This window comes from Pipistrellus hanaki, assembly GCF_964339955.1.
Source record: "Pipistrellus hanaki genome assembly, chromosome: 5".
Classification (NCBI taxonomy): Eukaryota; Metazoa; Chordata; class Mammalia; order Chiroptera; family Vespertilionidae; genus Pipistrellus; species Pipistrellus hanaki.
Window position 1 is genome coordinate 80,707,715 of NC_140507.1, and position 11,727 is coordinate 80,719,441.

The 11,727-nt window shown below is 54.0% G+C and overlaps 2 protein-coding genes across 2 annotated transcripts; both read right to left on the reverse strand.

The window, feature by feature from the left end:
• Positions 1–2,342: 2,342 nt before the first annotated feature.
• LOC311623675 (bone marrow stromal antigen 2-like) lies at positions 2,343–6,778 on the reverse strand. The gene is made up of 6 exons (XM_084886050.1): positions 6,704–6,778; positions 5,641–6,069; positions 3,545–3,620; positions 3,160–3,283; positions 2,744–2,895; positions 2,343–2,521 (listed from the first exon to the last, which is right to left on the reverse strand). Exons 2-5 carry the CDS (start codon positions 5,941–5,943, stop codon positions 2,763–2,765), a joined length of 636 nt encoding a protein of 211 aa, XP_084742176.1. The 5' UTR covers positions 5,944–6,069; positions 6,704–6,778; the 3' UTR covers positions 2,343–2,521; positions 2,744–2,762.
• Positions 2,343–11,669, reverse strand: LOC311623679 (uncharacterized protein). Its single transcript, XM_084886055.1, has 7 exons — positions 11,536–11,669; positions 11,263–11,347; positions 10,714–10,774; positions 10,386–10,452; positions 10,214–10,278; positions 9,956–9,981; positions 2,343–2,486 (listed from the first exon to the last, which is right to left on the reverse strand). Exons 1-7 carry the CDS (start codon positions 11,602–11,604, stop codon positions 2,365–2,367), a joined length of 495 nt encoding a protein of 164 aa, XP_084742181.1. The 5' UTR covers positions 11,605–11,669; the 3' UTR covers positions 2,343–2,364.
• Positions 11,670–11,727: the final 58 nt, after the last annotated feature.

Consider the following 11,727-nt stretch of genomic DNA (forward strand, 5'->3'; position numbering starts at 1 on the left):
GGCCCTCTAGAGCAGAGGTTCTCACAGCATATGACTCTGACCCCCAGGGTCACTGATAATTTCTCCAGGCAGCTCTTGTCACAACCTGGCCAGAGGGCAGGAGGGTCTGGCACCTCATGGGTGGAGGCCAGAGATACCGTGACCTCCTACCCATTCAGGGCAGCCTCCCCCTCCCGCCCCAGAGAGCACTCACCCCAGCTCAGATGTCCACATGCAGAGGTTGAGAAACCCTGCCCTAAAATGTCAGAGTGAGGCAGGAAGGAAATTGACAAAGTCCATGCACAGAGACAGGGTCGGGGAGGTGGGGAGGTGTGAGCAGGGGAGGGGAGGGGACAAAAAGGCAGGGGAGCCTGTGTCAGGGAAGGTGTTTGGGGGTCCCTGGGTGGACAGCAGGGGCCATAGAGGGGGATCTATTGACACCTCACTGGGGACTGCAGGATCTGAGGGCAGTGCAGAATTTTGACCAGATACAAGGGTCCTGACCCCAGTGCCATGCACAGGAAGTCTCATGGACAATAGTCAGGATCTCAGTAGAAGATGGAGGAAGTAAGATAACACAGGAAGGAATTGGGGGCATGTGAGGATCCAAGAGAGTGGGTGAAGGGTCCCTCAGGATGATGGCCCTCCACTCTGGAGAAGCAGACTCCCTGGAGGCGGGGATCTGCAGGATGCATAAGAATTTGGGGGATGGAGGAGAGAGGTACATGGTGACAAATGCCCGGGCTGGGTGTGTCTGCAGATCCAAGTCTGAATCCCAGCCCCACACTTTCTGCCTTTATTTTTATAATTGATTATTCTTTGTCGGAACCCACCCATTGTCCTCATATTGAGGGATTGGTAGCTGAAGCAACATCCACCTGTCAATCTTATGTAACTCCTTGCTGATTGGCTATTATTGGAATTGCCTGCCTCTATGCGTAGATCCCAAAGTCTTAATAAAAGGGATAGCGAGGCCAGAGAAGTGTGTAGTCCTCCCAGCAGAGGTGGGCTCCCACCTGGCCCCCAATACCGCCAAATTAATATATTTTCTAGCCTCTTTCATTTGTGTGCTGCCTCCTCCAGGATCTGCACCCTGAACCATGCGGGTCGTGAAAGGGTTTCCCACAATTCTTTATATTGATTGATTGATTGATTTTAGGGAGTGAGGGAGAGAAACATGATTTGGTTGTCTCAGTTATTTATGCACTCATTGACTGATTCTTGTCTGTGCCCTTACTGAGGATTGAACCGTGACCTTGACTAACCGGGAGGACACTACAACCACCTGAGCTACCCAGCCAGGGCTTAACTGAATTTTAGAGACAGAGGAAGAAGAGGGGAAGGGAGAGGGAAAGAGAGAAAAATTTATGTGAGAGCAAAACATTGATTGGCAGGATCCTGCATGCCCCCTAGCCGGGAAGGAGCCTGCAACCTGGGCATGAGACTTGCCCAGGAATTGAACTGGCAACCTTTTGGTGCTTGGGAAGATGCACAACCACCTGAGCCACACCCAGCGGGGCCAGCCCTGCACTTTTCAGGGGAGGGGATGGAGAACCAGACAAGGTGTCCATCTCCTCACAGCCTCGGTTTCCATGGAAAGGGATGGGGAACAGGAGCCTCAGGAGACGGTGAGGAGAGAAGACTAGAATGCTGAGCACTGAGGAGGCACTGATGGGGCTGGGGGAAGGGTGGACAGTCCTTTGGGATGAATCCATCGGAGAAGAGGGCTGGGGAGGCAGTGGGGTGGGTGGTAACTGTCCAACCCTGTGGGTTTCCGGGAACATTCCGGAGCAAGGAAGGCTGGGTGTAGACATCCAGGGGTCCCAGATGCTTGGGACGGACACAGTGATCCTCCAGGAAGTACAGAGTAAGTTCGTTCCCCCAAAAGTGGATGCTCACTTTGTGGAACCCAAAGACCCAGAAAAAGTTCCCTTCCAGAAACCATGACAGCAAAGGACAGATGCCCCCTCCCACTTCATGACCCGCAGGCTTGGTTGGGCGGGGGGGGGGGGGGGGGGAGAGGGGGGGCAACTTTGGGCCAACTTTGATGCTTCCTCACCTCTAAGGCTGCCCATGACCCACCCCCTGCCACCTGGCCCCGGCCTCCCCCATCCGTCCCCTCCCCACAGCAGTGTTGGCCCTCAGGCCTGGCCAGGTCAGGGAACCCAGAGGCAAACAGGCGAGTCCAGGTGGTGGCCTAAGAGACAAGAAGGCTGAGTCAGGGTGGGATTGAGGCGACAGAACTCGCCCCAGCCCCTCCATGAGCCTCACCCCACTCCTGCCTGGACCCTCCCTCTGACCCCCACAACAGGTGGGTCTGGGTGCCTGTCACTCCTCGAGTCAATTATTACGTAGACAGGGGGTTGAATGGTATCTGAAAATTTATTATAATAATACCGGCCAAGTGGGAGAGAGTGCCTTGGGACCAGGTGGTTCTCTTTCCAAGATGAGAGGAGACTCAGAGAAGGAGAGGGACTGCATTCTGAGGTTCATCCCCTTGGCCCTGGGCCAACAACGCTCAGCCAGGTTAGAATGGCTTTGCCTGATCAGAAGAGAACATGGCAGTTAGCAGAGAGGAATAACAGGATGGCATAGCGGGTCCCCACTGTTCTATTTCTGCCCCAACAGCTCCTCACTGAGACTCCTCTCCCTCCCTCCCTCCCAAAGGCCTCTCCTCAGCGCCCAGCCCTCCTCCCCAGGCAAGCCCCCACCCAGGCCCTGACTGTCCCTAGCTCCTCCCATCCCCCTCCAGCCCCCTCCTCACCTGCAGGCTTCCTGGGACTTCAGGCCAGCAGGGCCAGGAGGCTCAGGGTCAGCAGGCCTGGGAGGCTCAGGGTCAGGAGCACAGAGGCCTTGGAGAGGCTGATCCCCGAGTTGGGGGGGCACTTGGCAGAGAGCAAGGCCTCCTTCTCTTGTCTGAGGGGGAGATGGGACAATCAGCAGCTGCCAGGCCTGGCTCCACTGGTGCTGGGCTCCAAGGCCCTCCACATCTGCTCTCCTTCCTCACCAATCACTGGGCAGGAGAGGGGCCAGTGGCTCCCAGAGTTGGGTGGCTGGAGGGCCAAGGCTGGGACTCCAACTTTGTCCCCAGGGCAAGGGGACTTTCCAGAGCCAAGGGAACCCTAGGTCTTGGGGTTGGAAGGAGGAAGGGGTGTGGCCTAGGGTGGTGGGTGTCCTGACCTTAGTTGTTTCACCTCCTCATATTTCTCCTGCAGCTCCATGGATTTTTTCTGCAGCTCCGTGGATTTCTTATCTAGCTCTGTGGATTTGTCCTGCAGCAACTGATTCAATGACTTGATCTGTTCTAAGGAGGGACAGAGAGTGTATGGTCACCATAGCCATGTCCCTCAACTGGCCCCACCTCCGGACAGGACCCGCCTCTAGCCCGCCTTCATTTGGCCAGTGCACCTTGGAAGTCAGGCATGCCCGCCCCTTCCTACTCCCACTGGACTGGGTCCTGTCCCTCTCCCCGGACCCCAATCCCGAGGCCCTCCCCTCCCCTCCTCTTCACCCCTGACCTGCTCCTGCAAACTCCCTACCGGAGTCAGGCCTGTGTTTTTCTCACCTTGAAGCTTCTGCACCAGCTCCTGTTGCTTGCGGCCCCCAGCCTTCTCCTCTTCCAGGGAAATCTTCAGGGTCTCCTGGGATGCCATGGAGGAGTGAGGGTGTTGGAAACTGGGGCTCTTATACCTGGAGGTGTTGGCTGCTGTCCCTGGGCCCTGCCCCCTCCCCAGGCCCAAACCCCTTTCAGGATTCCTTCCAACCCTCTCTGAACCGGTCTCCACCCTGAAGAATGGCCACAGCCTCCCACCCTCCCAGGGAGTGTTCCTCAAAATGGAAATTTTGCCGAAACCGGTTTGGCTCAGTGAATTGAGTGTCAGCCTGTGGACTGAAAAGTCCTGGGTTCGATTCCGGTCAAGAGCATGTACCTGGGTTGCGGGCACATCCCCAGTAGGAGGTGTGCAAGAGGCAGCTGATTGATGATTCTCTCTCATCAATGTTTCTAACTCTCTATCCCTCTCCTTTCCTCTCTGTAAAAAATCAATAAAATATATATTTTAAAAAAATGGAAATTTCAAGCACCCCAAACTCCCCACTCCTGCACACACAGGAAATTGGAGGCTCTCTTGGTACAAAGCCTAGGAGAGATTTCCAGATCTTCTGTGCAATTGTCCAAGAAGAGTTGGAGTCCCCTCAAGCCCAGAACACAGGGGATTTCTGAACCCACGTTCTATGTCCACTGGGAGTTTCAAGAACCCCATATCGAGACCCCAGTTAAAATGCTGCCTCTTAGGGATGCAGTGGAAGTTTCAAGGGCCCCTGCCTTGCTCTGGCCGGGTAGCTCAGTTGGTAAGATCGTCATGCCAATATGACAAGGTTGTGGGCTCAAGCCCTGGTCAGGGCGCATACTGAGAATCAACCAATGAGTGCATCAATAAGTGGAACAACAAATCAATGTTTCTCTCACTCTTTTTCTTCCTCTCTGTAAAATCAATGAATAAAAATAAAAATAAAGAGAGATGCAAATCAAAACAATAAGGCGGTACCATCTCACACCTGTCAGAACGGCCAACATCAACAAATCAACAAACGACAAGTGTTGGCGAGGTTGCGGAGAAAAAGGAACCCTCATACATTGCTGGTGGGAATGTAGACTGGTGCAACCACTGTGGAGAACAGTATGAAGTTCCTCAAAAACTGAAAATGGAACTCCCATTTGACCCAGTAATCCCACTCCTAGGATAGTATCCCAAGAAACTAGAAACACCAATCAGAAAGGATATATGCATCCCTATGTTCATAGCAGCACAATCTGCAATAGCTAGGATTTGGAAACAGCCTAGGTGCCCATCAGCAGATGATTGGATCAAAAAACCATGGTACATCTACACAATGGAATACTATGCTGCCATAAAAAAGAAGGAATTCTCATCATTTGCAGCAACCTGGATGGAATTGGAGAACATCATGCTGAGTGAAATAAGCCAGTCAATGAAAGAGAAACACCACATGACCTCACTCATTTATGGATAATAAAGAACATTATAAACAGATGAACCAAAAGATAGATAAAGAGACAGTAAAGCAACAAGCAGACTGTCAATTTACAGTGGGGAGGGGAGGGAGATCTGGGGGAGATAAGAGATCAACCGAAGGACTAGTATACATGCATATAAGTACAACCAATGGACACAAAACTATGGGGAGGGGGTATACATGGGAGGGGAGGGCAATGGTAAGATATGTACACAGATAATAATTTAATAAAAATAAAAATAAATAAAGAAAGAAAAGCCCCCTGCCTTCTTTGGAGTCGGGTGGGGTCCCCATCCCCACCCCAGAGGGGATTTCTGCTTCCCTGTGACTGTGCCCGGGGGGAGTCCCCAGCCGCCCTAGACCAGTGTCCTGGAATTTGCAGATCCATCCACATGTGACTGGGGATACTGAGGCCCCTTATGGGTTCTCTGGGGTCCCCATCTGGCACCCCAGAGGGACTTGTGCTCCCCAAACCCTGGTGGGGAAATCCATGCTCCCCATGGAGGGGCCTAGGGGCAGGTTCAAGGTCTATCTCCATCTCCAGCTGGACCCTGGGGTCCCCCAGCACCTGGACCCTGGGATCCTCCCAAGCACAGGGCCTCTCTAGGAGGGGCAGTCACTTACCACAGTCTGGTTACATATGGCAGCTTGGGCTTCAGTGCCCCGCAAGGCATCCTGGGCCTGGGTCAGCTCCTGCTCCAGGAGGTGGGTGATGTTTCGACACTCCTGCTCAGCTCGGAGGCCATCCTTGCAAGCCGGGCTATTGGCTTTGGCAGCGAGAACGCCGACCGCCACAGACAGACCCACCACCAGTAGGCCCAGCAGGATCGCCACAATCCCCACCCGCCCTGGCAGCTTGCGGTCCTCCAGCTTCTTGGAGTACTCATCCATGGCCACAGGAGGGTGGCAGTAAAAAGTGGGTGCCATCCAGAGGGATTCGTGGGAGTCGGGGAGGGAGTTCGGAAAGAAAGCTGGAACTTTCTACTTGCTGGAACTGCCCCCTTATTACCATAGGATCTATGCTGACCAATGAAAACTTCCAAAACCGGACATCTGCAGGAAAAGGACAGTGTATCTTTCACTTTCATTTCCCAGAAATGAGGTGCATTGTTGCTGCTACATTATTGGCTTAGTCCTTGTGAGCTGGCTGCTGGATCGTGAGCTCCTGTGGGAGAGGACACCCCATCGCAAGGCCCTCCCTTCTCCTGTGTCCCTGCTGCTGTCTCAGGCCACGGAGGCTGTCGGAGGAGGAATATCCTTCTGCCTGGACCGCTTAAAGCCACTCAGCAGCCACAGGACCAGGATGGAGATGCTCTTGCTGAGGAGTCCCCAAGGAGCTTGTGCAGCCCCTGAGCAGGCGCCTCTCTCCAGCCCAGGACCCCAGGGGCAAGGACACAGCCCTGGGGAAGGCGGACCTGTGTGAGCTGCGCTGTGCTGGCCTTCACACCGTAGGGCCAACGCGGGACCAGCACTGCGGGTCGGAGGCCAAGGCTGTGAGTGAGCTCCCTGCCTCCCTGTGGGACTCTGGGCAAGCAATGCCCCCTCTGCCTCAGTTTCCACTGTGAAATGGGGGTGATGATTGAAATATAGTGGCAACCATACTTTGGTAAAAACTGCTGTTTGAATTTTAGCCTTGCTATCTGACTTCGACCTTCGATTACTTGCTGAGGAGTGGAAAATTACTGACTTTGCCTGGAGGGTAGAAAGTTACTACTCTCTCCCCCTCCTGGACCTGAAGGCCAAGTCAACAGTCTGGGTTAGTCAAGGCTAAAAGAACAGAACGAACCAAGAAGGGAGATTAGGCCATCTGGCCGATGCATGCAACCACAAGGTTAAGCGATATAGAAACGACCTCCACCCCCTTATTTGAAATGTGCATAAAAAGCTGGATTTGTAACTGCTTGCTGCTGTTTGTCGCCTGCTCCATCCTGGCGGCGGCAGCCCAGATTCGAATCTGTAATAAAATTTGTTATTTGACTCTGCAATTGGTTAGTTGGAGTTGTTTCCCGGGTAGGGGTCTCTGCCTCTTGGGTGGTCTCTTCTCCATTCAACAATGATAACAGTAACATTTTTTGTGGGCCCATCCCCCCAATTTTGCATCGAGGCCAGTGCCTTCCTCCCCTCGCACTAGTCCTGGCCCTGCAAACAGAAAGCTGTGGGTTTTCCCTATAAACCAGTGATGCCGCCATTCTTCTGTTCGCTCAGGTTAAGGTCCAAGCACTTGTGACCAAGTCTGATTGGCAGCGAGGGCGGGGAGTCTCAGGGAAGTGAGGAGAGGGAAGAGGCGGGCGCTGTGATCTCTGATGAGGAAGTTGATGATGCTCCCCTGCCATGGGACCCCTTCATACCAGGAAAAGCAGAGCACAGTGTGGGGGTGGAAAGCACACTTTCCTTCCACCTTTCTAGTGGTTCTGGCTAGACTCCTAATCCAAGTAACAGCAGACAGGGGAACAGGCACCAACAGCCAGCTGGCTTGCAGGTGACATGTTATCACATATGACAGCTTCATTACGTGTCTGTATTGTGCCATGGGAGCCCCAGGGCAGCGGGGCATTGGGGGCCTGGGGGCCATCCAGAGGTACAGAGAGGGGGCCCATGTGCCTGCACTGGGGAAGGAGGTCTGCTGGGCCACCTGCAACCGGGACTTGGGTCCAAAGGGCCTCACTCGGGTCCTCTCCGTCCTCCCCTCCTCGTTCACGTTAAACCGCAGAGGCCTGTGATGGCTCCCCCTGGAGCAGGTCCTCCTCTAAGTCCCTTTCAGGCCCTTAGGGAGAAGGCGGGGTTCTTCCTGAGGCCGTTGTTTCTTGAAAGCAACAGCTTAAAACAGGCAGGATCTGCAAAGGCGTGTTTGGGGTGGTACCCTGTGCTCCCCTCAACAGGAACAACAACCCCACCAACAGGGTTTCCCCAGATTCAGGGAATGTTTGTGAGAATGTACTCCCACATAGCTTCTATTTTTTAAAAAATATATATTTTATTGATTTCTTACAGACAGGAAGGGAGAGAGATAGAGAGCTTGAAATGTCGATGAGCGAGAAACATCGATCAGCTGCCTCTTGCACACCTTCTACCGGAGATGTGCCTGCAACCAATGTACATGCCCTTGACTGGAATCGAACCTGGGATCTTTCAGTCTGCAGACCGACGCTCTACCACTGAGCCAAACCAGTTTTGGGTCTAATATATATATATATATATATATAATCAATTTCAGAGAGAAGGGAGAAGGAAAGATAGATGAAACATCAGTGATAAATGAGAATCATTGATTGGCTGCCTCCTGCACACCCCCTACCGGGATGTGCCTGCAACCAAGGTACATGCTCTTGACCGGAATCGAACCTGGGACCTTTCAGTCTGCAGACCGACGCTCTATCCATTGAGCCAAACCGGTTTAGGCCCAAAGTCTTAATAAAAGGGATAGCAAGGCCAGAGAGGTGTGTAGTCCTCCCAGTAGAGAAGGGCTCCTGCCTGGCCCCAATATCGCCAAATCAATATATTTTCTCGTCTCTTTCATTTGTGTGCAGCCTCCTCCAGGATCTGAACCCTGGACCTGAACCCTGAACCATGTGGGATGTGAAAGGGGTTCCCACAATTCTTTATATTGATTGATTGATTTTACAGAGAGATGGAGTGAGGGAGAGGAACCTCATTTTGTTGTCTCATTTATGCACTCATTGATTGATTCTTGTCTGTGCCCTTACTGAGGATTGAACCATGACCTTGACATACTGGGAGGTCACTACAACCAACTGAGCTACCCAGCCAGGGCTTAGCTGAGTTTTAGAGACAGAGGAAGAAGAGGGGAAGGGACAGGGAAAGTGAGAAAAATCTATGTGAGAGCAAAACATTGATTGGCAGGATCCTGCATGCCCCCTAGCCGGGAAGGAGCCTGCAACCTGGGTATGAGACTGGCCCAGGAATTGAACTGGGAACCTTTTGGTGCTTGGGAAGATGAACTACCCCCTGAGCCACACCCACCGGGGCCAGCCCTGCACTTTCCATGGGAGGGGATGTGAGTCCTTCTCCTCACAACCTGGGTTTCCTTAGAAAGGGATGGGGAACAGGAGCCTCAGGAGACAGTGGAGAGAAGACTAGAATGCTGAGCACTTAGGAGGCACTGATGGGAGTGGGGGAAGGCTGGACAGTCCTTTAGGATGAATCCATCAGAGAAGAAGGCTGGGGAGGCAGTGGGTGGGTGGTACCTGACCAACCCTGTGGGTTTCTGGGGATGTTCTGGATCAAGGAAGGCTGTGTGTAGACATCAAAGGGTCCCGATGCTTGGGACGGACACAGTGATCCTCCAGGAAGTACAGAGTAAGTTTGTTCTCCCAAAAAGAGATGCTTATTTTGTGGAACCCAAAGACCCCAGAAAAAGTTCCTTTCCAGAAACCATGACAGCAAAGGACAGATGCCCAATCCTACTTCATGACCTGCCGGCTTGGAGGGGGTTGGGGGGAATGCTTTGGGCCAACTTTGATGCTTCCCCACCTCTAAGGCCGCCCATGACCCACCCCCTGCCACCTGGCCCCGGCCTCCCCGATCGGTCCCCTCCCCACAGCAGTGTTGGCCCTCAGGCCTGGCCAGCTCAGGGGACCCAGAGGCAAACAGGCGAGTCCAGGTGGTGGCCTAAGAGACAAGAAGGCTGAGTCAGGGGGGGATTGAGGCTACAGAACTCGCCCCAACCCCTCCATGAGCCTCACCCCACTCCTGCCTGGACCCTCCCTCTGACCCCCACAACAGGTGGGTCTGGGTGCCTGTCACTCCTTGAGTCAATTGTCAGACAGAGATGCGATGAATGCTATGAAGATTTATTAGGATGGTGCAGGCCTATTGCAAGAGAGCGCCTTGGGACCAGGTTGTTATCTTTCCAAGATGAGAGGAGACTCAGAGAAGAAGCAGGGAAGGAGGTTCATCCCCATGGCCCCGGGCGAACAACGCTCAGCCAGGTTAGAATGGCTTTGCCTGATCAGAAGAGAACATGGCGGTTAGCAGACAGGAATAACAGGATGGCATAGCGGGTCCCCACTGTTCTATTTCTGCCCCAACAGCTCCTCACTGACACTCCTCCCCCTCCCTCCATCCCTCTCTTCCAAAGGCCTCTCCTCAGTGCCCAGCCTCCTCCCCCAGGCAGGCCACCACCCAGGCCCTGACTGTCCCTAGCTCCTCCCATTCCCCCTCCAGCACCCCCCCTCACCTGCAGGCTTCCAGGGACCTCAGGCCAGCAGGGCCAGGAGGCTCAGGGTCAGCAGGCCCGGGAGGCTCAGGATCAGCAGGACTGGGAGGCTCAAGTCCAGGAGGCTCAGGGTCAGCAGGCCCGGGAGGCTCAGGGTCAGGAGCACAAGGACTGTCGGGCTAGCAGGGGTCACGGAGAGACGGAGTCTCATCCCGGAGTTGGGGGGGCACTTGGCAGAGACCAAGGCCTCCTTCTCTTGTCTGAGGGGAAGATGGGACAATCAGCAGGCTGCCAGGCCTGGCTCCACTGGTGCTGGGGCACGAAGGCCCTCCACATCTGCTCTCTTCCTCACCAATCACTGGGCAGGAGCTGGTGGCTCCCAGAGTTGGGTGACTGCAGGGCCAAGACTGGGACTCCAACTTTGTCCCCAGGGCAAGGGGACTTTTCAGAGCAAAAGGGACCCTAGGTTTTGGGGTTGGATGGAACCAGGGGCGTGGCCTGGGGTGGGTGGGTGCCCTGACCTTAGTTGTTCCAGCTCATAGGATTTCTCCTGCAGCTCCTGATTCAATGTCTGGATCTCCTCTAAGGAGGGACAGAGCATGTGTCAGTACCCATAACCGGCCCCACCTCGGGACAGGACCCTGCCTCCAGCCCGCCTGCATTGGAGCCAGTGCACCTTGGAAGTCTGTAATGCCCACCCCTTCCTTCTTCCACTCCCCTGGGTCTTGTGACTCTCACCCAGTGTTCTCAACCTTCCTAATGCTGCAACCCTTTAATACAGCTCCTCATGTTGTGGTGACCCCAACCATAAAATTATTTTCCTTGCTACAGTACTTCATAACTATCATTTTGCTACTGCTATGAATCATTATGTAAATATCTGTGTTTTCCGATGGTTTTAGGCTACTCCTATGAAAGGGTCATTCGACCTCCAAAGGGATCATGACCTACAGGTTGAGAACCACTGCTCTCCCCGGACCCCAATCCTGAGGCCCTCCCCCTCCCTCCCCTTCACACCTGACCTGCCCCTGCCAACTCCCTTAATGCAGCCAGGCCTGTGTTTTTCTCACCTTGAATCTTCTGCACCACCTCCTGTTGCTGGTTGCCCACAGCCATCTGCATTCGCAGGACAATCATCAGGGTCACCTGGGATGTCTTGGAAGAGTAAGAGCATTGGAATCTGACGGGGTTGGCTGCTGTGTCTGCCGCCCTCCCCGCCACTCCACCTTCCCACCCCCAGCTTGCTCTCCAGAAAGTCCACAAATTTTCCCTCGGAGGCCATCTTTGCCAGCTGGACTATTGGCCTTGGCAGCCAAAAGGACTGCTGCCGCAGACAGACTTACCACAAATAGGCCCAGCAGGATCCACCCACACAAGCAGCTTGCCATCCTACAGCTTCTTGAGGTTCTCATCCCTGGGCTCAGAGGGGCAGGGATAATAACGAGGTGCCATCCACAGGGATTTTGGGGAGCTTGGGAGGGAGTTCAGAAAGAAAGCTGGAACTTTCTACTTCCTGGAGCTGCCCCCTTATTACC

Excerpts from the sequence above, each read along its gene's own strand:
- LOC311623675 (XM_084886050.1), bottom strand. The coding sequence starts at position 5,943 with ATGGCACCCACTTTTTACTGCCACCCTCCTGTGGCCATGGATGAGTAC. Across the intron at positions 3,621-5,640 it reads CCATATGTAACCAGACTGTG|GAGACCCTGAAGATTTCCCT; the intron begins GTAAGTGACTGC and ends ATGGCATCCCAG. Across the intron at positions 2,896-3,159 it reads GAGGAGGTGAAACAACTAAG|ACAAGAGAAGGAGGCCTTGC; the intron begins GTCAGGACACCC and ends TCTCCCCCTCAG.
- LOC311623679 (XM_084886055.1), bottom strand. The coding sequence starts at position 11,604 with ATGAGAACCTCAAGAAGCTGTAGGATGGCAAGCTGCTTGTGTGGGTGG. Across the intron at positions 10,775-11,262 it reads GGTGGTGCAGAAGATTCAAG|AGGAGATCCAGACATTGAAT; the intron begins GTGAGAAAAACA and ends GTCCCTCCTTAG. Across the intron at positions 10,453-10,713 it reads TATGAGCTGGAACAACTAAG|ACAAGAGAAGGAGGCCTTGG; the intron begins GTCAGGGCACCC and ends TCTTCCCCTCAG.